Genomic DNA, 23,386 nt, shown 5'->3' on the forward strand with positions numbered 1-23,386 from the left:
AACTTTTAGATTTTTGTCACAATTAGAAATGATCATTAAATTTGCTTTTTAATGTATTACAGGTTTGTCCAATTTGTGCAGCATTACCTGGAGGAGATCCTAATCATGTCACGGACGACTTTGCAGCTCATCTTACACTTGAACACAGGGCTCCTAGAGATTTAATATCCTTTTAAAAGGCCAATATCCAGCTACCTGGAAGTGTCTAAAGGAAATTTCAGTTGTGTGTATTGTGTGCCACAAAGAATAATTCCATTTGTTTTAAATATAAATTGTTCATGGTGTATTATTTCAAAGAAGTAGTGAAATAGTTGGAAAAGATCCATAGCATTGGTGTTGAGTGCAGACTGTTTGTGGTACCACAGTGTGGTATTGTATTTAGAATGTATACTTCCTTTAATTTAAGGAAATTGTAATATGCTATCTATTAATGTTTGAGAGGCAGTTCATTTTAGCATTTCCCACGATTAATTTGGATGAATACAAGCTGCCAAAAAGGATCTGAATGTTCTGATACATAAATTACCCAGGATTGGTACGCAAGTGATTTGGAGAAAGGCAAATGGAATGTAGTCCTTAAAAGCAAAATTCTGTATATTCTGAATCTAAAACAAACACAGAAAATGCTGGAGGAACTCAGCAGGTCTGGCAGCACCTGTGGAGGGTGAAACAGAACTAATGTTTCAAGTCCAGTATATTTTGAAGAAGTCATATCAGACTGCAAATGAAATGTAAGTACTGTTTCTCTCTCCACAGATGCTACCTGACTTGCCAAGTTTCTTCTGTATTTGATTTTGAACAAAGCCCTTTGCAAGAGGAATGGAATATTAAAGTAGGGTTATTTCGCTACATAGAGTATTGATGAGGCCATATCTGGAATACTGAAAAGATATAAGTGTGTTACAAATAGTTTGGCAAAAATTCACTTGTCTGTTTCCCAAGACGAGAGGAGATGTTATCTTGAGGAAAGTTTGAACAAGATTCGTCTCTCGCAGTGAAGTTAAGAACAAAAGGTGATCTTTTTGATACATATAAAATTCTGAAGAACTTGACACATTAAATGCTCAAAGAATGTTTTCCTTTGTGGGAGAGAATAGAACTAGGTTACACAGTTTTAAAATCTGGGTTTAAGACTGAAATGAGAAGGTTTTTTTTCCTCATGGTCGCAAATCCTTGGAGTCTGAGAAAGAGAACTAGTGGAGACCAGGTCATTGAATACATCTAGGGTAAAGTTAGGTAGGTTCTTGACTGATATGAGAGTCAGTAGTTATTGGTTGTAGGTGGAAATGTGGATTTAGTGCAATCCATATTCTTAATTCCTTAGGATAGTCAGCCTGTTTCCAGCTGTGCTGCAGTAGTGCATATCCATGATGTTGAATCAAGTTATACTAGGCGCTAAACCCAGCCAACTTCAGCTGCTTCCCTAGTGACTTTCCCTGCACCATAAGGTCAGATGTGGGGATGTTCATGAATGATTGTGTAATGTTAAGCATCATTCACATCTTTTCAGATACTGGAAAGATATCGTGTTCGAAAGAGGCCAGACCTCGACAATATCCATTTTAGGTTGATAAGTAGCAAGTAACATTTACGCCACTCAAGTGCCAGGTGATGGCCATTTCTGACAAGAGAATCTAATATTGTCCCTTGACATTTAATTGCATTACCATCGCTGAATCCCTCACAACCAACTTGCTGAGGGTTACCATTGACCAGAAACTGAACTGCATTAGTCATATGAACACTGTGGCTGCAAGACAGGTCAGAGGTTGGGAATCCTGCAGAGAGTAACTCTCTGCCTGACTAATACTCCCTCTATTTTCAGTACATGTATGTTCAAGATCAAAATTTACATTTTTACTGAACAGCCTTGTTGGAAGACCCATGACCACTTAGGCTTAGATGGTTAAATAAGGAGGCCTGGGAACTTAGTGGATGAGGAAAAATGCCATCCTTGGCATCAGCCCCCACACTCCAAAAATGGACATTTTAAATAAGCCAGGCTTGTAGCTACTGGAGTTTAGAGAAGAAAGAAGCAACTTGATTAAAACATGAAAGGTCTTGGCAATGTGGTTGTAGAATAGAAATTTCTACTTGTGGGGAATCTAGACATAGGAGTCACGTTTTAAAAAAGATTAGATCACCTATTTAAGGTAGAGATAGAGGATTTTTTATCTCAAAACAGTCTTTGGAACTGTCTCCTTTGAAAGGTTTTGTTAGCAGAGTTTTTTTTTTGTTAGTAGAGTTTTTGAATATGTTTCAGGCAGAGGTAGGTAGATTCTTGATAAGCAAGGAATGAAAAGTTATGGGGCAGGGGGGAATGTGAAGAAATCTGTTCAGCCATGATCACATTGAATGGTGGAGTAGACTTGAGGGTCCCAGTGGTCTATATCTGCTTCTAGTTCATATGTTTGTATACTGTGGCACCACCAGTGATTGGGAGGACTGAGTAGCTAGCAATAGTGTTTGTATATTAGAAAATAGGAAGAAACAGAATTTATACTGTATAGCTGTTTTAAGGAGCAAAATATCCCAAAGCACATCACAGGAGTATGAAAAAGTAAAATTTGACACAGGCTGTTGTGGCAATCTGGAGAAAAAACTTAATTTATCGATAGGTTTTAAGGATCATTATAAAAGGAGGGTAAGAAATGGAAAGATTTAGGGACTAAATTCCATGACTTCGGGCCTGGGTAGCTGAAGGCATGGCCGCTAATAATGGCATGATTAAAATTGGAGATGGTCAAGCGGTTGAAACTATAAGACCAGTTTGGGCAAAACAAAATCAGAAATTGCTGGAAAAACTCAACAGGTGAGGCAGCATCTGTGCAAAGAAATCAGAGCTTATGTTTTGGGTCCAGTGACTCCTCTTCAGAAATGGGGATGTGGGGCTAGAGGAGATGAAATCCAAATCTGGATCAGTGAGAACCAGGATGATTGGGCTAAGAATGCAGAGCAGAATTTTTAATGATTACAAGTTTTCATAGGGTGGAATATGGGAAACTGACTGGTAGTTGGAATTCTCTTGTGTAATGGTATGAATGAGAATTCCAGCAGCAGATGGGTTGAAACATGGCACAGTTAAGCAGTGTTGCAGAGGTTGAAGCAAGCAGCCTTTAATGAAGGCATCAATGTGTTTTCGGCACCAAATCTTGGGATCAGATATAATGATGTAATACCAAAGTTGCGAGCAGTTTGGTTCGGCCCTCATACAGTTGGCAGGGAGGAAGATGGAGTTGCTAGCTGGAACCAAAGAAGTCTCCTTGAATTGGTATTTAATTGAAGGAAATTATCAAGAATTTAAATATTCTTTGAATTGGAGGCTTTACTTGCAGAACTATGCTTATATTTCCTTAATGATTATTTATGATGAATCCAGCGGTGTTCGACATGTACGTAGGATGTTTCATCCTGGCCGAGGCCTTGGAGGACCGCGTGCTCGTAGATCAAACATGCACTTTACTAGCAGTTCCACTGGTGGGCTTTCATCCTCACAAAGTTCATATTCTCCAAGCAATAGGGAAGCTATGGATCCAATAGCTGGTGAGTTAAAACATGAAGTTGTAGCACATTTATTAAAACAGTAATATATTGGACTACAGAATGTAATTGAATGGTTCTGCATTGATCGAATTTTAATAAGCTGCTTGAATCTCACATACCAATGTAAGTTTATAATTCTTCATAGTGATTCTCTCCATCAGAAATCTCAATTAGGATTAATTGTATTCGAAATCTCTAATGATTGTAGAAACTACTGACTTATTTATTAAAGCAGTTATACACAGTGGCAGACTTTTTAAATGTTAGTAATGCATTAGTTTTCTTTGTAAACCATTTTCAATCTTTTTTGATTGTTCCTATTTTGTTTTTCAACAATGTTCCCTTAATGTATTTTTTCAAACGGACTTTTTTTTCAAAACAGTTTTTTAATTGTCTACAGTAAATGGCTGAGGTTTTTTTATTCTTAATTCAGAAATTTAAAAGTCTGTATTAGTTTGTGTTTATTTTTGACATTCCAAGGGTTTATTTTTGAAAAAAACCGAACAGTTTTTTTTTGAAATAAGGCGTTGTTTTCTTGTTCTGGAGAGTACTACATGTGGTCGGCTCTGGAGAAGATTTTTCTTTGCTTTGAGGAATTTATTGAAGAGGAATCGTTTTTATTCAGTTAATCAGCTAAGTGGTTTATTTTATTTAATTTTTATATGTTTGATATATATTTTTAATTTTTTCCATTTTGACATTATTTTCTGTAGGTAATCAAAGGTAGTTTATTTTATGTATAACTTGTTCATGAAACGTCCTTTTTTTTTGGGCTTAATGTTGTTAAGGCCATATGTAAGCTCCAGAGTGAGATGGCTAGTAGATTTAGAAAAGTTATGACCCAGCAGGATCAGTCAAATAGATGGGTGACTGTCAGCAAAGGTAAGAAGGTAGTTCAAAAGTCTCCAGTGGCTATTCCTTTGTCAAACAGACATTCAGTTTTTGGAACAGTTGAAGGGGATAGTCTCTCTGAGGAAAATGGAATGACCAGTCAGTTATTGGACACTTGGAACGATTCTTACGGTTAGGCAGCATTTGAAAAGATTTTGATAGAATTATTGTTATAGGGGACTCTCCTGTTAGGCGCATGAATAGGTGATTCTGTGGCAGTGAATTTAGGGTGGTTTGTTGCTTTCCTGGTGCTAGGATTAAGGACGTTTCTAAACGTTTCAAGCATATTATTAAAGGTGAGATCGAAAAGCCAGAAATTATTGTACACGTTGGTAGGAGTGACATTTTTAGGCAAGAGATTAAAGCGTTACAGTGTGAATTTAAGAGGTTAGATAGAAGATTAAAAAATAAAACCTTGAAAGTAGTAATTTCTGGTTTTCTCCCAATGCCAAACTCAAATGCAGGAAGGAACAAAAGGTTAAAGAAGATAAATCAGTGGCTGAAGAGCTAGTACATTGTTCAGGGATTCAGGTTTTTGGACGATTAGAATGTCTTTTGGGATAGAAAAGACCTGTTGAAAACGATGGGTCTGACCCAAACTGGAAAGGGACCAATATCTTAGCAGGGAGATTTGCTCATTTTTTTAGGGGAGACTTTATACTGATAGAAAAGGCAAATGGAGGAATTCTAAGTGGAAGTGTAAATGGAAGGATTGATGGGGTAGTTTCTAGACGTAGACGTAGAATCCCTGCAGTGTGGGGACAATCCCTTCTGCCCAACAAGTCCACACCGACCCTCAGAGCATCCCACCCAGACCCATCCCCCTATAACCCACCTAATCTACACATCTCTGAACACTATATGGGCAATTTAGCATGGCCAGTCCACCTAATCTGCACATTTTTGGACTGTGGGAGGAAACATGAGCAAACCCAAGCAGACACGAGAATATGCAAACTGCACACGGACAGTCGCCCAAGGGTGAAATCGAACCTAGGTTCCTGGCCCAGTGAGGCAGCAGTGCTAAGCACTGAGCCACCATGCCACCCGCTAAATGTGACGAGAGCATGTCAGTTAGAAAAGAAAGACATGAGAGAGTCAGAGTATGTAGTAACTCTGAAGAGCTAAATTGCATTTATTTCTATGCAAGGGGTCTTACAGGTAAGGGGGATGAACTCAGGGTATGTTTAAGAATATGGGATTGGGATGTCATAGCTATCACAGAAACTTGGCTGAGGGATGGCCAAGACTGGCAGCTCAATGTTCCCAGTTTTAGATACTATAGGAATGATAGAAAAGGAGGCAAGAAAAGAGAGAGGGTGTGACATTTTTGATTAAGGAATACATTACTGCTGTAACTAGGGAAGATATTTCTGAAAAATCGTCCACTGAAAATATATGGGTGGGAATTACAAATAAGATCGCTTTGATAGGATTATACTATAGGCTTCCCCAATAGTAAGAGAGAAATTGAGAAAGAAATATGTAGGGAGATGTTGGATATAGTTAAGAATAATAAGGTTATAATAATGGGGGGATTTTAATTTTCCAAACACTGACTGGGACTAGCAAAATATTAAAGGTTTGGATGGTGAAGAATTTGTCAAATGTGCTCAAGAAAATTTTCTTTGTCAATATGTGGATGCTCCTACTAGAAAAATAGCAAAACTACACCTCCTTTTGGGCAATAACGCAGGGCGGGTAACTGAAGTAAAAGTGGAGGATCTCTTCAGGTCTGGCAATCATAATTCTATTAATTTCAAAATGGTTAGAGAAAAGGATAAGCCTTCCATAAAAGTTAAAGTTTCTAATTGGAGTAAGGCAAATTTTAATGGTATGAGACAAGAACTTTCAAAAGTTGTTTGGATTAGACTAATGGACACCTGACGAGTGGGAGGCATTATAGAGTGTGATGATGTGAGTTGAGAGGCATTTTGTTCCTGTTAGAGTGAAGGGTAAGGCTGGTAAGATTAAGGTAGAATGGATGAATAAAGATATTGAGGTTCTAGTCAGGAATAAAAGAGAATCTTTTTTTTAAATATAGACAACTTGGTTCAATTGAATCTCTTAATCAATACAGAGAGTGTAGGGACATTCTTAAGAAATAAGTCAGGAATGCAGAGAGGGGAGATGAGATAGCATTGGCAGATAAGGTTGAGGATGATCCGAAGAGATTCTACAAATACATTAAGAACAAGAGGGTAACTAGAGAGAGGGTTGGACCTCTTAAAGATCAAGGAGGTCATCTTTGTGTTGAACCCCTGGAGATGGGAGAGATACTAAATGAATATTTCACATCAGTTTTTACTGTGGAGAAAGAAATGGAGTCAAGAGAATGCAGAGAAATAAACTTTGATGTTTTAAAAACAGTTCACATTACTGAAGAGCAAGTTTGGGAGGTCTTGGGGAATATAAAGGTGGATAAATCTCTAGGATCATATCAAATGTATCCTAGAATGTTGTGGGAAATAAAGGAGGGAATTACAAGACCCCTTGCAGAATGGAGAGTGGCTAATGTTGTGCCTTTATTTCAGAAAGGTTGTAAGGAAAAACTAGGGAACTATAGACCTGTGAGTCTGATTTCGGTTGTGGGTAAATTGTTGGTGGTGATTATAAAAGATAGGATTTATGGACATTTAGAGAGGCAAAAATTGATTAGGGGTAGTCAGCATTGTTTTCTGTGAAGAAAATCGTGTCTCACAGACTTGATTGAGTTTTTTGGGTAAGTTACCAAATAGGTTGATCATGGCAGAGCAGTAGATGTTTATTAGGATTTTAGTAAAGCCTTTGACACGATTCTGCATGGAAGACTAATTAGTAAAGTTGGGCCACATGGGATTCAGGGGGAGCTTGCCAATTGGATACATAGTTGGCTTAACGACGAGAGACAGAATGATGGTGGGGGATTGCTTTTCGGACTGGAGGCCTGTGACCAGCGGTGTTCCACAGGGATCGGTTCTGGGTCCTCTTTTGTTTGTCACTTTTATAAATGCTTTGGATGAGAATGAACAAGGCATGGTTAGTAAGTTTGCGGATGATACCAAAATTGGTGGAATTGTAGACAGTGAAGAAGGTTTTCTAAAATTACAAAGGGATCTTGATCAAATGGATCAATGGGCTGAAAAATGGCGGAGTTTAATCTGGATAAATGTGAGGTATTGCATTTTGGTACAACAAACAAGAGTTGGGCTTATGCAATTTATGGTAGGGCCTGAGGAAATGTAGAACAGAGGGACCTAGGGTGTAGGGACGTAATTCTTTAAAGTTTACGCCACATATAGACAGGATGGCTAAAAAGGCATTTGGCATGCTTGCCTTCATAGCTCAGTCCTTTGAGTATAGGTGTTGGGATGTCATGTTGAGGTTGTGCACGACATTGGTGAGGCCTCTTCTGGAATACTGTGTCCAGTTCTGGTCACTCACTTATAGGATGGATATTATCAAGCTGGATGTTACCAGGATGTTGCCGGGTATGGAAGTTCGAGTTATGAGGAAAGGGTGGTTAGGCTGGGATTTTTTTCATGGAAGTGTAGGAGGTTGAGAGATGACCTGATGGATATTAATAAAATAATGAGAGATATAGATAGAGTAGATGGTTGTTGTCTTTTCCCTAAGGTGGGGAATTTCAAGACTAGAGGGCACATTTTTAAAGTGAGAGGAGAGAGATTTAATGAAGACATGAGGCAAATTTTTTTTACACAGAGGGTCGTTCATGTGTGGAATGAACTTCCTGATGAAGTGGTGGATTCGGGTACAATTACAAGGTTTAAGAAACATTTGGATGGATATAGAAATAGGAAAGGTTTGGAGGGATATGGGCCAGGGGCAGGCAGGTGGGACTAATTTAGTTTGGGATTATGTTTGGCAGAGACTGGTTTGGCGGAAGGGTCTGTTTCTGTGCTGTATGACTGACTAAATGAGCAACTGGTTAGATGATAGTAAAGCATGCATGTGGTAAGATCTCAGAGATAGTAAGAACTGCCGATGCTGGAGTCAGAGATAACACAGTTTGGAGCTGGAGGAACACAGCAGACCATCACCACCCGCTGACGCCACGGATCGCTTCACATCCACCGACACCGGCCACATCACTTCTGGTACCGCAAGTAATGCCATCGCTACCGCCACCCACACCGCAGATGCTGCCGCTTCCGTTGTCAAGACCGAGAGCGCCGCCTACATCAAGGACGCCCCTGCCGACGCCGCTGCCAACATCAAGGACAACGTCACTTCCACCTATGTCGCGCCGCCGACACGACCGTCGACGCCGCACCCACAGCCACCAGCTCTACAGCCAAATCCTGCTGGGTCTTCACCGTCTCCCCCAGACCTCCCCCTCACTGAGGGCGAATGGTCAGTTCTCCGTAAAGGACTCACTTTCATCTCCCTCCACCTGCACATCAATGAATACCGCTCACGCTTGGACCTCGAACAGCTTTTCCACCGCCTCCCCCTACGCGTCTATTTCTTTAACCATGAGTCTAAACCCCCCCCACCCCACAGACCCCTACTCCCGCCTCCAACACACCCCATCCTCCTGGACACCACCCCAAGGCCTCCTACCCTCCCTCAACCTTTTCATTTCCAACTGCTGTTGCGACATCGATTTGCCTCAATCTCTCCGCCCCTCTCACCCACTCCAACCTCCCCCACCCCTCCCCTCACAGAACGTGCAGCCCTCCGCTCCCTCCACTCCACCCCTAACCTCACAATCAAACCTGCGGACAAGGGAGGCACAGTTCTGGTATGGCACACTGACCTTTAAAGGTGCCAGGCGCCAACTTTCTGACACCTCCTCCTACTGCCCTCTTGACCATGACCCCACCCTGACCACCAAAACATCATCTCCCAGACCATCTATAACCTCATCACCTCAGGTGACCTTCCGCCCACAGCCTCCAACCTCATCGTTCCCCAGCCCCGCACCGCCGTTTCTATCTCCTTCCCAAAATCCACAAACCCGACTGCCCTGGCCGACCCATTGTCTCTGCCTTCTCCTGCCCCGCTGAACGTATCTCCGCTTATCTGGACTCTACTTTCTCCCCCCGGTCCAGGAACTCCCCACGGACGTCTGGGACAACACTCACGCCTTTCACCACCTCCAAGATTTCCAATTCTCTGGCCCCCAACACCTCATCTTCACTATAGACATCCAATCCCTATATACTTGCATTCCCCACGCAGATGGCCTAAAAGCCGTCTGCATCTTTTGTCTCCCACAGGCCCAACCTGTCTCCCTCCACCACACTTCATCCGCTTGACTGAACTCGTCCTTACCCTTAACAACTTCTCCTTCAACTCCTCCCACTTCCTACAGGCTAAGGGGGTAGCCATGGGAACCCGCATGGGCCCAAGCTATGCCTGCCTCTTCATAGCATACATGGAACAGTCCCTCTTCCGCAGCAACACTGGCACTATCTCCCACCTCTTCCTCCGCTACATTGATGGCTATATCGGCGCCGCCTCGTGCTCCCACGAGGAGCTTGAACAGTTCATCCACTTTACTAACTCTTTTCACCCCAACCTCAAGTTCACCTGGACCATCTCTGATACCTCTCTCTCCTTCCTGGACCTCTCTGTCTCCATCTCTGTTGACCACCTTGAAACTGATATCTATTTCAAGCCCACAGCTACCTAGACTACACCTCCTGTCACCCACCTTCCTGCAAGAATGTGATCCCTTACTTCCAATTCCTCCACCTCCCCTGCATCTGCTCCTAAGATGAGGCATTCCCCTCCCAAACATCCCAGACGTCCTCGTATTTCAAGAACTGCAACTTCCACCCTTTAGTGATCGAAAACGCTCTCGACCGCATCTCTTGCATTTCCTGCACCTCTGCCCTCACACCCCCTCCCCGCCACAAAAACAAAGACAGAATCCCCCTTGTCCTCCTGTATCACCCCCACTAACCTTTGGATTCAATGCATCACACTTCCGCCACCTGCAATCTGACCCCACAACGAAGGATATATTTCCCTCCCCACCCCTATCTGCCTTCCCTAGGGACCGATCTTTCTGTGACTGTCTTGTCCGCTCCACACTCCCCATTAGCCCGACCACCCCCGGCACGTTTCCCTGCAACCACAGGAAGTACTACACCTGCCCCTACACTCTACCCCACCCTCACCTCCATCCCAGCCCCCAAAAAACTTTCCACATTAGGCAGATGTTCACTTGTACATCCGCTAATATGGTCTATTGCATCCGCTGCTCCCGATGTGGCTTCCTCTACATCAGTGAGACCAAGCAGAGGCTCGGAGACCGCTTTGTAGAGCACCTGCACTCGGTTCGCAGCAAACGACAACACCTTCCAGTCGCGAACCACGTCATCTCCCCTTCCCATTCCCTGGATGACATGTCCATCCTGGGCCTCCCCCAGTGTCACAATGACACCACCTGGAAACTGGAGGAGCAGCACCTCATATTCCGCCTTGGGAGCGTACAACCCAATGGTCTCAGTGTGGACTTTACTAGCTTCAAAATCTCCCCAGCCCCATTCCGTGACCAACCCTCCCTCTCATACCCGCCTCCTTGACCTGTCCATCTTCTCTCCCACCTATCCACTCTTCCCACCTCACTGACCAACCCCCACCACTGCCTACCTGCACGCACCTATCACCATCCCACCTACCTTCCCCAGCTCCACCCCTCCTCTCTATTTATTTCAGAGCCCCCTTCCCCCCTCCCCCATTTCTGAAGGAGGGTCCCAACCTGAAACGTCAGCTTTCCTGCTCCTCTGCTGCCTGCTCTTTTCCTCCAGCTCCACATTGTGTTATGTGGTAAGATCTGATATGATTTATCAGACTTACTGCTCATAATTGAATTACAGGATAAGATATTGAGTGTTTATATGTCAACAAAATCTTCCATGTGTGTACTTCCTGTCTGCACCACTTGACTTCCTGTCCTAATGTTTTGTCACAATTCAAATCATGTTTGTACAATAATAGAATTCTGTGTCTGAATTTGTAATAAGAGTTTGAGTACGTGTCAAGCTGATTGCAAAATCACAGAGTGTGAAGCACCTTTCTGAGCTAACTTGAATTTTTAGTTGTGCCTTTTCATGCTGTACATTCTGATTGGCTTCTCTTCCCCCACCATCTTCAGAGAAAGGAGAAACTGGACAGTAAAAACAGAAAGAACTGCAGATGCTGTAAATCAGGAACAAAAAACAAGTTGCTGGAAAAGCTCAGCAGGTCTGGCAGCATCTGTGAAGAAAAATCAGAGTTAACATTTCGGGTCCAGTGACAGGTCTGATTTTTCTTCACAGATGCTGCCTGACTTGCTGAGCTTTTCCAGCAACTTCCGATTTTGCTAGAAACTGGAGAGTTTTGGCAGAGGGAGAAAGTGCAGAACCTGTGGAGAGGGAGAGATGAGATGCAAGGTAGTAGAGGAATACAAAGAATATTGAACTAATCGATTCGATATCTCTTTCTTGGCAAATCATCAGCTTGGCCCTGCATCCTCTGCTATCACCCTGTCTTCCATTTTCTTCCTTTCTTCTCTCACTTCTGTCCATCACTTCTCTTTCACACCCTCTTTTAGCCCCGCCCCACATGCACCTATACCGCCGCATTCTGCGGCTTTCTGTCATCCCTTTCCGTCTTCCTCCTCCTCCTCCTCCTCCTCTTCCTCTTCCTCATCATCCTCCTCTTCCCTGAATATTCACTCTTCTCTGTATTCACTTGCTTCACACTCTGGCTTTATTAAGTCAATCCCCCCGCAAAACAAAAACCCACTCGGTGCATTTTAAAAAAAATTCTATTGCTGATGAGGATTCCATTTATTACCCACACATAGTTGTCATGTAATGGTGGTATTGGTGGTCTTTCTGCAGGCCATATTGTAAATGTGCCTCCACAAGACTGTTAGAGGAGGATTTCTGGGATTTCTACCTGACAAGAAAGTGTGTCAATAAATGGCCATCAGGATTTGTGGAGTAGAGAGGCCAGGAGGAAGGAGTTATGTAAATAATCCTTCAATTCATTAATTATAAAGGATATTAATTAATTTGCAATACCTTGTAGAAAAAACTGTTTTGGTTTGCTTTTAATAATAGTTTAAATTTATATTTATCTTCAGGCTTAGGTTGGACACCTGTAAAGAATAAAACGAGTGAATAGGCCACCAAAATTGCTTAGAACAGTGAATGAGGGTGTACTTGATTTGTATAATTGGGCTTGATTTGTTACAGACAAAAATCTATAGCCAGATGATATGCAATGTGACAAATACGCGTGTGATATATTCTCATGCCAGTGTTGAAATTAAAACACTGATTCATTGATCTATCAGTCATCTTTAACTGTAGTATACACAGAATTAATTTATTCTCTCCACAGATGCTGTCGGATCTACTGAGTTTCTCCAGCATGCTGTTTTTGTTTCGGACCTCCAGCATCTGCAGTTTTTTTTTGTTGAATTAAAGTGCAGTTCAGGTTCCCGGATATTAATTTTATGAAATCATTATCTGTTAGCCCAGAGAGTACTGCAATGGAACAGAATAGAGCAACGTAATGTAAAATTCTAGATTAGATATTATTACTCCTTGTAGGTTCTTGGAAAGCAAAATGGCAATTAATAGTGATATTTTTTAAAGCAAAATATGCATGTACTTCCTGTATATGCTTGATACAGCTCTGGCTTTTGACTCATTTGAATACAATCAGCTCCATGTAAACACTTGGTAACATTCAATGTACTGTCATTAAAAGTTCATTACACAATGTAAGTAAATCTTAATTTGCTGAACTATTCATATTCATGCTTGTTTTATTTGAGTTCTTTAACATTGTTTTCTTTCATATTGCTGTCTTCTAAATTAACAACTGAATTTGTTTTAATAGTGAATTCAGCATTTCCGAACCAATCATAAATACAGAAAGTACTTTTAGAGGCTGATTGGAATTTTTTTATTCATTTTTGGGATGTGAATGTTGCTGACTGGCCAGCTTTTATTGCTTGTCCCTAGTTGCCCTTGAGAAGGTGGTAGTTTCTAATTCTGTAGTTATAGCCGACTAACATTTGAGCAATAAATTATCTCAGGGTGCTGCGAAGTGTTTCTCAGCCAGTGAAATGTTTATTAAGTGTAGTAATTATTGTAATGTTTGTCATTTAGAGTGGCACAGTGTTTAGCACTGATACCTCACAGCGCCAGGGACCCAGATTTGCTTCCAGCCTTGGGTGACTTTGTGTGGAGTTTGCACATTTTCTTCGTGTCTGTGTGGATTTCTGCTGGGTGCTCCAGTTTCCTCCCAGTCCAAAGGTGTGTGGGTTAGGTGGATTGACCATGCTAAATTGTTCCTTGGTGTCTAGGGATGTACAAACTATGTGGATTAGCCATGGTAAATGTGGGATTGCATGTTAGATGGGGAGTTGAGGGGAAATCTGGTTCTGGGTGGGATATTCTGCAGAGAGTCAATGCAAGATTTGATGGGCAAGTGGTCTCTATCAGGACTGTAGGGATTCTATGTGGCAGTCAGTTTGCACTTAGTGAAACGTAACATCAACCAGATAATCTGTTTTAATTGTTGCTTAATTCAGAGCTGGAAATATTCTGTAGGAAGATTTTAATTCTGTTGTTGTACCCTATTTTTGTCGACAAATGATGCTTTCTTAAAAGAAATGTACTATACCTCATTTGACTTCCATATATAAAAGCAGTAAATGTTAGAGACAAACTCAGCAGGGTAGACTACATCAGTGTAGAGAGAGACAGAGTTGATGCACAGACCTGAAATGTTGATGTGTTTCTCTCTACACAGATGCTTCCTCACCTGCATTTTCTGTTTTTATTCCAGATTTGCAGCATCTGCAGTATTCTGCTTTTTGAATTCCAGACTACAGCAACTTAATAAACATCAGTCTTTGCTTAAAAATATTTAGAATTGCCTGGTTGTTTGAAATATGAAATTTAAATAAAACATGACAGGAGATGCTTTGTGTTCAATGAAATTGAGTTAGAAGGTAATTGGAAATGTCTGAAGAGAATTTTTTACTAACCTCAAATTCTTTGATGAGTTAAGAGGGATGGATTAAAAATGTCATGCTTTGATTTGTATCATTCGAGAAATTTTAAATAAGGTACATGTAATATATTTGGGGCAAAGCTGATGGTGCTCGATATAAAGGGAATGCACCAAGATAAGGAATTATAAACATAAATGTTGAGGAGTTAGGTACCAAAGGTGGCTGAATTGTACTGAAAATTATGATGAAAGCTATGACAGAGACTACTAAAGAACAAAGCACAGTGGAATGGGTAAATTATTTATTGATGCACTTCAAATCATAAAAATATTGTTAAATATATTGTGGAAAAAGATGAAAATATGCCTTGTACTGTTAAATTTTAAATGGCAAAGAAGAGCTATGGTGTGACAATGAATGTTAAAGTTGACAGCACAAGTAGATACGGTTTTAAAAAAAGGCACATGGAATACTTAGTTTTGTACTTGGAAGCATAGAGTAAGAAAACAGAAAGATAGATTTGAACATATACAAAAGTTTTGGCTGGATTTGGACTGTTCAATTTTGCGTGTCCTATTATATGAAAGATTTAAAAGAAAGGTGGAAATGTAGATGCACTAGGATGTAAAGGATGAGGCATTGTAGTTGTGACGAATGAAAACATGACTTATCTCGATGCAAGAAAGTTAAATGTTTATCTAGTGAGATTTTCAGAATTAAGAAATGTTATGATAAGGTAATTAGTAATATTGCTACCTTACGGACCAGTAGAAATTGAGAAGGCATAGATTTAAGAATTAAAAGGATGAGAGAAGTTACAAAAGTCCTTGCATGTGTGGAATATCGATGTGTATAGACAAATGTCCTGTTATTGCATTGTGATATTTTATGATTACTTTTATTCTAATTAATTTTAGTTATATGCAGTGCAAGATGTTCCGTTAAATTTGTTTATGATGGTCTGGACTTTATAAATGTCTGGAATGACAAAGAATGCATTCTAGTTTGTTTGTTCAGTCATAGTTAAGTGTCCCACATTTTGTTGAAGTCGCTGCTGTATGCTGATTAACTTCATCAAATGTAATGCATTTCAGTATGAAGTTACCATGCCATCCTGTGGTAAGAATCTGCAATACTGCTAGGAAGGATTTTTTACAAATTGGTAAAAAGTATTAAGAAAGGAATGATTTTTTTGGTAAACCGGAAGTGTGCTGATTAAGGAATGGAGAAAAATCAGTCCTGGGTTAGTCAAGAAAGAGCTTCAAAGAGTTGAGCTTACAATTACTAATATGTATGAGCTAATATGCAATAGCTATCATTGAATCTTTGAAATAGTGCCTTGTACATCCAAGTTATTAATGTATATTACAAAAAGGAGTGGTCTTGCTACTGGGGTGCCTTACTACACCCTCCATTCCAATAAACAGCCATTCACTGGTACTGCTACCTGCCCTTGAATCAATTTTATATTTGTGCTGCTACTGCTTGGTCTCCAGCTTTAGTGCCAGATATTTATCAAGTATCTTTCAGAAGTCCACATACACTACAACAACTACATTGTCCTCAATAACCCAGAATGTCATGAAAACAACTCCAATGAAGTTCAAAACAGTTTGCCTTTACATCCATGTTGACTGTCCTTAATTAATCCAGGTTTATTCCAAAGCTAGAAGTTAAACTGACATGTTAACGCAGTTACGTGTAGTTGCAGTTTCTCTCATTGCATCCTATTTTGTAGGTTGTAACATTTTGAATTCTACAGTCATCTGACATGAACCCCATCTGTAAAGATGATTCAAAAATTAGGGCCAGTACCGCAGGAATTTCCACCCTTAATTTCAACAACCTAGGATGCATTGCTGCGAAAACAAAATAAGTGGGTGCTTGAAAAATGGCATTAAAAATATGCTGAAATATTTAACAGCTCTGGCAGCATCAGTAGAGAGAGTAACTAGCAAAATTACAGCTGATTTTTCATTAGAACTGGGAAAAGAAAAAATGTAATAGGTTTTAAGTAAGTGAAAGGGGTAAAGGTGAGAGGAAGGGCAAAAGGCAAAGACAGGTGGAACAATTAAGTAACAACAGGTTTCAAAATACAAGACCAAAAACTGTTATAAAACTCAAGAGACAAAAGGTATGCCTAGGGCATATGTGAAATGCAGGATAATTGCTACCTGAACATAAAGTGATCAAAAAAAAAAATCAAAGAAGGTGAAGTGCTGATCCTTAAGCTTGTATTGGAACAGATCAAGGATGGAAGGACCAGAGTGGAAGCGAGGCAGACAACTAAAATGACAAATAACTGGAATCTTGAGGTCATGCTTGTAAACTGAGCAGAAGTGCTTCAAAAATGAGCCATTTGATCCTTCTAATGTAAAGACCATATTCTAATCAGTAAATGTAGTAAACTAAATTGAAAGCTCATTTGGAAGAGGTGTTTGGGAATGTGACTAGTAGGAAGAGGTAACAAAGGTGTACTCCAACATGTGATCCTGCTTGATACAGACACCCTTTCTGGACACTTGGGTATTTGCTCTCACTATTTGTCCGTATTGCTCCCTGTCTCTGGTCGTGCTTTCGAGCTTTTACTCTGAATCCTTCTACCCCATTCATTTTTGATCTCTTATCCCACTTTCACTTGTTCAATGTGGCTTATCAAACTACTGAAATACAGAATGCGGTCATCCTAATGATCTGGTTATGCATTGAGTATCATCTTAATGCTACCTATTGAATCGCTGAGATTTACAATTATTATTGTTTCTCAACTGCTGTACAGATATTCATTCAACATTAAAATTATTTTGTTATTCTACATTTCTTTAATGATGCAAGTTCTGCTCCTTGTTTTTCTTTACTTACCTTCCATTATGTCTCGTTCTCTTTCTGAAAATGTCAAGTCATGTTAGGATTGTGGTTAGTGAGTGGCCCAGGGATTTGTCAGTTACCCTGCAAGAGGTTACCTATATAGAAAGAAAGACGTGCACTTGTGTAGGAAATTGCCAGGTATCCAAGTGCTTTACAGCCAATTAAATATTTTTGAAGTGTAGTCACGTATAGCAGTCAATTTGCGCACACAAAATTCCTACAAACAGCAAAGTGAAATTGACCAGATAATCTCCCTTTTGGTTTTGATCATGTTAATGCCTTTGAATCTTTTACTTAAATCTCACCTGCCTTCCCCGGTTAACATCTGAAAGACCACCTCCAACAGTGCACCCATTCCCTCAGTGCTACATTGGAGTGTCAGATATGATTTTTGTGGTCAAGCCCTGGCGTGAGAATTGAACCCAGAATCTTGTGGTTCAATATGAGATTGACGGAGTGGATTAAAGATGATCTATTGCTACGTTGCACATACCCAAATGGATGACTATTATCAGGTGTTTGGGGAAAAGCTTTGCTTGTTGGAGTCATACCACCACAAAGGAAGATGGCTGTTTTTGGAGTTATACCAGCACACCTGCAAGTGTTCCTCAGGGTAGTGTCCTTGATCCAGTCATCTTCAGATGCTTCTTTCAAGATTCTGCTTTCTAATTTAGTTCCTAATTGTTCAGATTCTTTCAGCAGAAAATTATTTTCTAGTCCAATCAATGCTATTGGTACCAGTGTAGATAACAACAACTGAATCCTTCTCTTTCCATTCGAAGTTCTTCAACCCTGAGGAAATGTCCTTAAGTCCAGCACCAGGCAGGCAAAACACCCTTCAGCACTCTGTTCACAACTGCAGATGACAGTTTCTATCCCTCTAATTACACTGTCTTCTACCGCAAAGTCCCTACTCCTCCCTGCATTTAAGTGGTTGCCTGAACCCAGGTGCCATGGACCTAGAGCCCCGGCATTCATCTGCACAGCTTGCAAAACCCTCGTGACCGTTGACTACTTGCAGGAGCCGAGGTCCCCTTGCTTGCAGCATCCTCCTGTCCCTGATCACAGACCTAGTCTGAGGGGTATGATCTTCCTTCTCAAACAAAGTGTCCAGGTAACTTTCCCCTTCACTGATGCATCGCAATGCCTGCAGTTCAGATTCCAGCTCGTCCATTTGGATCATCAGAGGTCAGATATTTGTCTGTTTTATCTCCAATTAATTTGTCTACCACTTTGTAAACTGCAAAATAATAATAAACACTGTTTCTTGACTCTCCATTATTTCTGGGAGGTTTTCAGTTTGGATTGCTTCACATGCCGGCCCAGCCAGCGACACTCAAATCCCATGAATGAATTTTTAAAAATTACACATTTTCCAGACAAATTCTAAAAGCTCCGAACCAACTAAAGCTAAAGTAAGTTCCACTTTTTAGTACATAGTTTAGTTTCTAAATCCACTAAATCCAAATTGACTGAAGTGAACACTAATTATCACATTTCTGTTGTTCTTCCTCTTTTAATGTGAAGAGCTGACTTTACTTTTATTTAATGTGCACAAATGAATTCATTACTAAATCGAGAAACTTGTATGGGATTCTCCTGTCCTGGAGCTTTTCAGTCTGACTTCTTGATGTGCTGTATTATCAAGCCAGGTTTAATAAAGTTTCTAAAGCTCTGCTTTTGTTTTGAAAAATCGGGCATTTGGGCAAGTATGTTTACTTAGCCAGGTAAAGTGTTAGTGAAAACAATACATGTTGCTGAATGTGGCAGCGATTCACAATAATTTGTCTGTTGCCAGTGGGTTGGAGGGAGACATGTACTGTCTTTCTCTAGTCACACTATTCCATGGAACTGAACATAAATGTAATTATTTTAACTTGTTCACAATATGGCCAATAATAAACTTTCTCTATATTAGACTTGGAATAATAAGAATCATTAGTAAGGTTTCTTTAATAAACACAATTATTACTTTACTAGTGAAAAAAAACTTATTCTGTGAAGATGTGAAATTGGTAACGTTTGTATTATAAACGTTAACCTCACTAAACAATTAAACGCACTTGCACACACCAGATAAAGGAAAACAAAAGCAGATTTCCCTCTGCAGAGGTTCACTTTGGGCAAAGCAAGACTTGGCCAATAAGTCTTTGATCATAAAGGTAAAAAGGACAAGGTTTCAAATGTTGCGAAGGCTGTCGACCTGTCTTTGTAGCATATGCAGATGGGTGTCACCAAACAGTCTGTTATTTCTGGGATCTTTGCAAATGCAGCTTCTCTCTGAAGCATGGTATGAAGAATTCTTCCTGATGCTTTTCAAGAAGACAATCAGATTTCACACTGCATTCGCAACAGAAGCTTTTCCAGAAATATGAGAAGCTTTTTCAAGTAGCAGACTGATTATCAGCAACTCAATATCCAAAGCAGACATCACACCAGACGGTCATAAATGTAGGCAGGGAGCATCCAGCAATCGAGCAGTTAGCACAAAATGTGTTACTGCCAAGAATTGTCTTGTTTGAAAAATGTGGTTGCAATGTCTTTGCATTGACTTAGTTGTATTAAAAAAGCAGACATCCAAATCCTTCAGACTCCAGTCCAGAGAAATGATGAAATATGAAGCCTTCATAACACTAAAAACAAATTTACTTGGTACTTTTGCCAGTTATAGTTGCAAATTTGCCAGTTATAATTTGTCGGCACACACACCTTGTTATGAACCCTGTTAATGAACCAAAATAACACATGAACCCCAAATGATAAAATTACCAATAAGATCTGCTTTAGCTGTTACTTTAAGGCAAATTAAACATGATACTTCTAATAAAAAGATAACTTGCACCATTTGATCCTTTTGATAAAGCTCTCATTCAGCTCTTTAGTATGTCTGACCAATACAAAGCACTTTTTTTTAAGGATTTGGTCGTACGAGTATCATTTTAGTTCCAAAGTTCACTATACATCACTTCTAGAATTCAATTTTTCTTCTTGCTCCCAAACAGAAAACTGATTTTTCCAAAATACTTCAATAGCTTGATTTGATTTGAATATATCTAATTTTTGAGCATTTGTGTAACAAAATCCTTGAAAAAGTTGTACATTGTCAAGGAGGTATTAAGTAAGTTTTTAATGACATTAAGTCACATCTATTGATGGAAAAAAATGATATTTCACTTCCTATAGGAACTGTTCATTTTTTAAAAACAAAATCAAACTTTCAGTGGCTCGCTGACAAGATTACATGCAGGAGTTCACTTTTTAAGACTTTTCTCTTGCATCTCCTCCCACCCTCTCTCTCGCATCTAACTTCAGAAATTTGTTGAACTTACACCAGTGCTGCTAATCCTGGGTTATTGCATAAATGCTCATGCAGTTTATGTACTATTTGCATGGTTGGTGACCCTCATCGAGTCATTATAACGCAGAAGAAAATCATTGGGTTATCAAGGCAGTGCTGGCTCTCTAGTGCAGTTCATTTGGTCCCATTTTCTCCCTGTAACCAAACCTGTATCCAATTTCCTTTTTAAAATCATCAATAATCTCTGCTTTGGTTGCCCTCGTAAGCATTAATTTCCAGGTGATCACTCAAAAGGCTGAAAAATTCTTTTGCATGTCCCCTCCTATCTCCTGCCTACACCTGAATTTTGTGTCCAGTAGTCCTTGTACCGTCAAATAATGGGTCCATTACCTCATCTGAATGTCATATTCCTGTACATATCTATCAGATTCCCCCTTAATCTCCTTTGCTCCAAGGGGAGCAATCCCAGCTTCTTGTATTTAAATTCCCTCATTCCTGAAGCCATTCTAGTAAATTTTTACTTTACCCTTTCAAATACCATCATTCACATCCTTTCTAAAGTGAGGTGACCAGAATTGGACGCTAGTTGTGGCCTAACCAGTAACAATGTTTTCTTGAAGTTTGGGTGTAATTTACCTATTGTACCTCAGCTTCTGTACCTCTATTTGTGAAACACAAGATATCCTATACTTTGCTGACTACACTTGTTATGTTCTGTCACCTGTAAAGATCTTTCATGTAAACTAAGGTTTTTCTGAACCGGAAGTCTTTGACACTGTGCTGTTAAGTATTTATTGCCTTCCCTGTTTCTTTTTGCCAAGGTTCATCACCTCACATCTCTATTAAGTTCCATGTGCCACGTGTCTGCCTGTTATGCTAGCTTCTCTGTCTTATTGCAGTTGACCATTATTGTCCTCAAACTCTTCCCACCCGCATATTTGGGATCATCAGCGAATTAAAGCTGTGGTACTTACACTTACCCTTGGTGAGCACTACCATCCAGAACACCAGCAGTCTGAGAAACTATTGCAGCTCATCATTTTCTATTCTTAAGCCAATTCTTACCGAAGCTGGTGCTGATCCTGACCCTCCTATTCCATAAGCCTCCATTTTGTTGGCTAAGTTTTTATGTGGTATTTTGTCAAACCAATTTTAAAATCCATACAGACAACGTCCACTACATTCCTTCCATCAGTCTTCTCTGTTACTTCATCCACAAGCATGATCTATCTTTTTACAAATTACTGCTGGTTCTCCTTAATTAACTCCAACCTCTCCAAGTGCTTGTTAATTCTTTTCCCAATTATTATTTGTAAAACCTCACTTGCACTGATGTCAAACTGACCTGTCTGTAGTTAGTAATCCTTTACTGAATTAGGCCATCATATTTGCCACTACCCCCACCCTGTTCCTCTGGCACCTCCTGCATCAGGGGAAGATTGAAAATTTATAGCAAGTCCATCTGCTATCTTCAGCCCCTAACTTTATTAAATCATATCTACTCTGCAGTCTGTCCCGCAACCATTTCTTGTCTTGGAGAATATGTTAAAAAAAAATGAAGTGATCCAAAAGGAGAAGAAGCTCCTCTCTTCCTAGAGAAATATACCATTGAAATATGGTGAATGGAAATTAGATAACTAATTAAGAAACCACTACTTTGAGAATTCTATTTGATTTTAAATAGATTAATGCAATCAAGTACTTCATTTGGAAAAGGAAAGTCTATAGTGTTGCTGTTTTGGAATTTCTCTGTAGAAGTGTCAGTATGTTTTTGGATTTTGTGGCCTTTATGTTTCATATTGTGAAGCAAGGTAACAGATGACTATCATTGCAAGTAAGAAAACTGCAAAGGTTGGACTAAAAACAGTAATTGTTGGAAATACAGAGCAGATTTATCTTGCTTTGTTCTGAGGAAACATCTACACCTGAAACACTAACCTGCCTTCTCCCTTTGCAGGTACTAAGGGATCTAAAATAAACTTCCGCAATTTTTTTCTTTAACAATTTATCATGCAGCTCATAAATAATTTTTTTTTCCATTTGTTACAGAGCTGTTATCACAGTTATCAGGTGTGAGACGTTCTGCTGGAGGACAGCTCAACTCCTCTGGCCCTTCTGCCTCCCAATTACAGCAGTTGCAAATGCAACTGCAGCTAGAGAGACAGCAGGCACAGGCAGCCCGACAACAGCTGGAGTCTGCACGCAATGCAACAAGACGCACCAACACAGGCAGCCTCAGCACCACAGTCACACAGACTACAGTGACTAACAACACAATCACCACAGAAAACAGTCACCAGACCTCCCAGAATTCCCAGTTCTTGCTCACAAGGTAAGAGACCCTGATGGAGCACCTGTGATCTAAAGAGCTACACAAAAACAGTTGATTTCGGTGCGGACGAGTTAGACCAAAGGGTCTGTTTCCCTAGGACTCTATGATTTGTCTTCTGAAACATAACTGAATCATTTTTTCAATGAAATAAAATAGAAATTAATGCAAAGTATAGTGGGGTGAGAGGTTAAATACAGCAGGCTGTTTGCTGACTTTACATTTATTTCACACTCCCAAGTTATTTAGTAATCATGTATATTATGTAAAGATTCATGTTGGCACTTTGAGTTGAGCCTTTTGGACAAAATCACATATTTCAAATGCCCATAAAAGACTCACACCCACCCTTTTTTGACAGCAGTAATTTGACAAATATGTTCTAGTTGCTGAGATAGCAGGAACTGCAGATGCTGGAGAATCTGAGATAACAAGGTGTAGAGCTGGATGAACACAGCAGGCCAAGCAGCATCAGAGGAGCAGGAAG

At 40.1% G+C, this 23,386-nt stretch overlaps 1 protein-coding gene across 1 annotated transcript; it reads left to right on the top strand.

Annotated features, from left to right (window-relative positions):
* The first annotated feature begins 67 nt into the window (after nucleotides 1-67).
* Nucleotides 68-22,906, top strand: kcmf1 (potassium channel modulatory factor 1). Its single transcript, XM_048592576.1, has 3 exons — nucleotides 68-164; nucleotides 3,369-3,543; nucleotides 22,620-22,906. The coding sequence occupies exons 2-3, from the start codon at nucleotides 3,402-3,404 to the stop codon at nucleotides 22,904-22,906; spliced, it is 429 nt and encodes a 142-aa protein (XP_048448533.1). The 5' UTR covers nucleotides 68-164; nucleotides 3,369-3,401.
* Nucleotides 22,907-23,386: the final 480 nt, after the last annotated feature.

Source organism: Rhincodon typus, chromosome 3, assembly GCF_021869965.1.
Source record: "Rhincodon typus isolate 14 chromosome 3, sRhiTyp1.1, whole genome shotgun sequence".
NCBI lineage: Eukaryota > Metazoa > Chordata > Chondrichthyes > Orectolobiformes > Rhincodontidae > Rhincodon > Rhincodon typus.